The 2,093-nt window shown below is 42.7% G+C and overlaps 1 protein-coding gene across 3 annotated transcripts; it reads left to right on the top strand.

Moving 5' to 3' along the window:
* Positions 1 to 663: 663 nt before the first annotated feature.
* On the top strand, positions 664 to 2,093 carry twist1b (twist family bHLH transcription factor 1b). 3 transcript variants are annotated; one of them, XM_051407457.1, is made up of 2 exons: positions 664 to 1,243; positions 1,544 to 2,093. In XM_051407457.1, exons 1-2 carry the CDS (start codon positions 830 to 832, stop codon positions 1,622 to 1,624), a joined length of 495 nt encoding a protein of 164 aa, XP_051263417.1. In that variant the 5' UTR covers positions 664 to 829; the 3' UTR covers positions 1,625 to 2,093. The 3 variants fall into 3 exon arrangements, 2 of the variants coding, with proteins under 2 accessions (XP_051263417.1, XP_051263415.1); XR_007885498.1 differs by having other exon boundaries at positions 665 to 1,387; XM_051407455.1 differs by having other exon boundaries at positions 666 to 1,362.

Raw genomic sequence — 2,093 nt, 5'->3', positions numbered from 1 at the left:
AGTCCTTTGATCTCACTTGATTTAAGTAGGACTAGATGGAAACATAAATCCAAAATCTGTGTGGGTTAGGCCTACAGAGATGTGCCATGGTTGCATAATACTTGATTTAAAATTTAAAAAAGTGTCAGCGAATACAGTCACTGGAGATTATAATATAGCAGCAGCAAAAAAAATAAAAAATTGGGGCGCCGATGGATGGATGAGGAGATAGAAAAAAGCACTGTTTACAGTCAGACCTGCAGGAGAAGCAAAGGTGTTAAAATGTGTTAATTTAAATCATAATCGACTCTTTTTTAAACGTGATTTCGTTTCGAGTCTTTTAAGTATAGCCATAATGAGGCAATTTACTAGACTATTCGATTCCCCGCGCTTATGTAAACTTATTAAAATAAAATTAAAAGATGATTTCGCCTAATAAAACTCACAATGGAGTCATAATCATTAATATTATCACTGCTGTGTTGCTTCTTTTTTTTTTATAATAATAGTGTAATGATGTGAAATTGCAGCGTTACCCAGTTATCTTCTCCAACTCTGACTTTGTATCAGGAGACTCTCTGATAGTTCCTCGGATGCTCCCTCCCCTCGCCTCACGTAATTCATCTTCTTGGCCAATCCTGTCCCTCCCCAAAAAGTTTACGCCATGCAGCCTATAAGAACTGCCTAAGTTTCTCAAGTATCGGAAAAGGCTTGTCCTCCCAGGAACCCATCTATGGATACTTTGGTGTCTTCAAATCCAGACAGACCTGCAGGTGGACTAAATCCTTGACTTCATGAGAGGGAAATAATTTTTTGGACTCTTACTGGCCGCCATCTACCCAAAGAGGAGATGTCTGAGGAAAATATGGGGGAAGAGTCGGGCAGCTCCCCCGTCTCTCCTGTGGACAGCCTGAGCAACAGCGAGGGGGAGCTGGACAGACAGCCGAAGAGATGTGGGAGGAAGAGGAGACCGAGCAGGAAAAACGGGGAGGACTCAGATAGCCCGACCCCTGGGAAAAGAGGGAAGAAGTCCAGCAGCAGCAGCCCCCAGTCTTTCGAGGAGCTCCAGTCGCAGCGGGTCATGGCCAACGTCCGGGAGCGACAGAGGACCCAGTCTCTCAACGAGGCGTTCGCGGCTTTGCGGAAAATTATCCCCACTTTGCCCTCGGACAAACTCAGCAAAATACAGACCCTAAAGCTCGCAGCCAGATACATCGACTTCCTCTACCAGGTGCTGCAGAGCGACGAGCTGGACTCCAAAATGGCAAGTTGTAGTTATGTGGCTCATGAGAGGCTGAGCTACGCCTTCTCTGTGTGGAGGATGGAGGGCGCTTGGTCCATGTCAACATCTCACTAGCATCTGGAGAAATTATGCCCTAAATGGTACGCGTGATTTTCAGCTAAAAAGGTGCATGATCCAGGCCTTAAACACCCCACTAGAAATGTATTATTATTATTATTTTTTTTTTTTGCTGTACTGTGGTCTAATGCAACCTGAAACAGCTTTGTTTTGTATACTCCTCTGCACATTATAGTGATAATGAATGCCTTGTCTAACCTACAGGTGACTGCTGATTCTACTTATCACATTCTGACGGGACAAATCTGGAGTCCAATGCTGGATACATGGGATCACTCTATTTAAAACCAAAGACAGAAGCTCTGGGGGGATCTTTTTTGCAGAGGCCCGTCAGGGACCTGCAGCCGTGTGTTAGCTCCATACACCCCCCTCCCTCCCTCCCTTATTCTGGTGTGTTTTCATGTTGTTGACGACGAATGTTGAAAATATCATGTGTCTTTTTTTTATAAAAGATTTTTTTTTTAATGCGTGCCTTTGGACTTTTTTCTGTGGGGGTCAAAGTGCATTATTGAAGCAGTTGTCTCAGTGTTTGGTGTGAGACTGTCAACTGGTGGTGTAGCTCACATTATAGGCTGTGTGGATCTAACCTGTGCAAAAAAAAAAAAAGTATTTTCAGAATACATTTATTTATTTATTGGTGAAAACGTGGAGGAATAGATCCTGTGTCTGAAATACAAATACATTCCTATTTTTAATATCGTTTTTTTTGTAAATGTTTGTACATTTTTTGCATTAAAGAAAATGTCGATGAAAA

Source organism: Dicentrarchus labrax, unplaced genomic scaffold (assembly GCF_905237075.1).
Source record: "Dicentrarchus labrax unplaced genomic scaffold, dlabrax2021, whole genome shotgun sequence".
Lineage (NCBI taxonomy): Eukaryota > Metazoa > Chordata > Actinopteri > Moronidae > Dicentrarchus > Dicentrarchus labrax.
The sequence above is the reverse complement of the archived record's forward strand: the minus strand, read 5'-3'. Positions and strand labels throughout refer to the sequence as shown.

What these genes read in the sequence shown, in the direction of transcription:
- twist1b (XM_051407455.1), top strand. Translation starts at nt 830, where the DNA reads ATGTCTGAGGAAAATATGGGGGAAGAGTCGGGCAGCTCCCCCGTCTCT.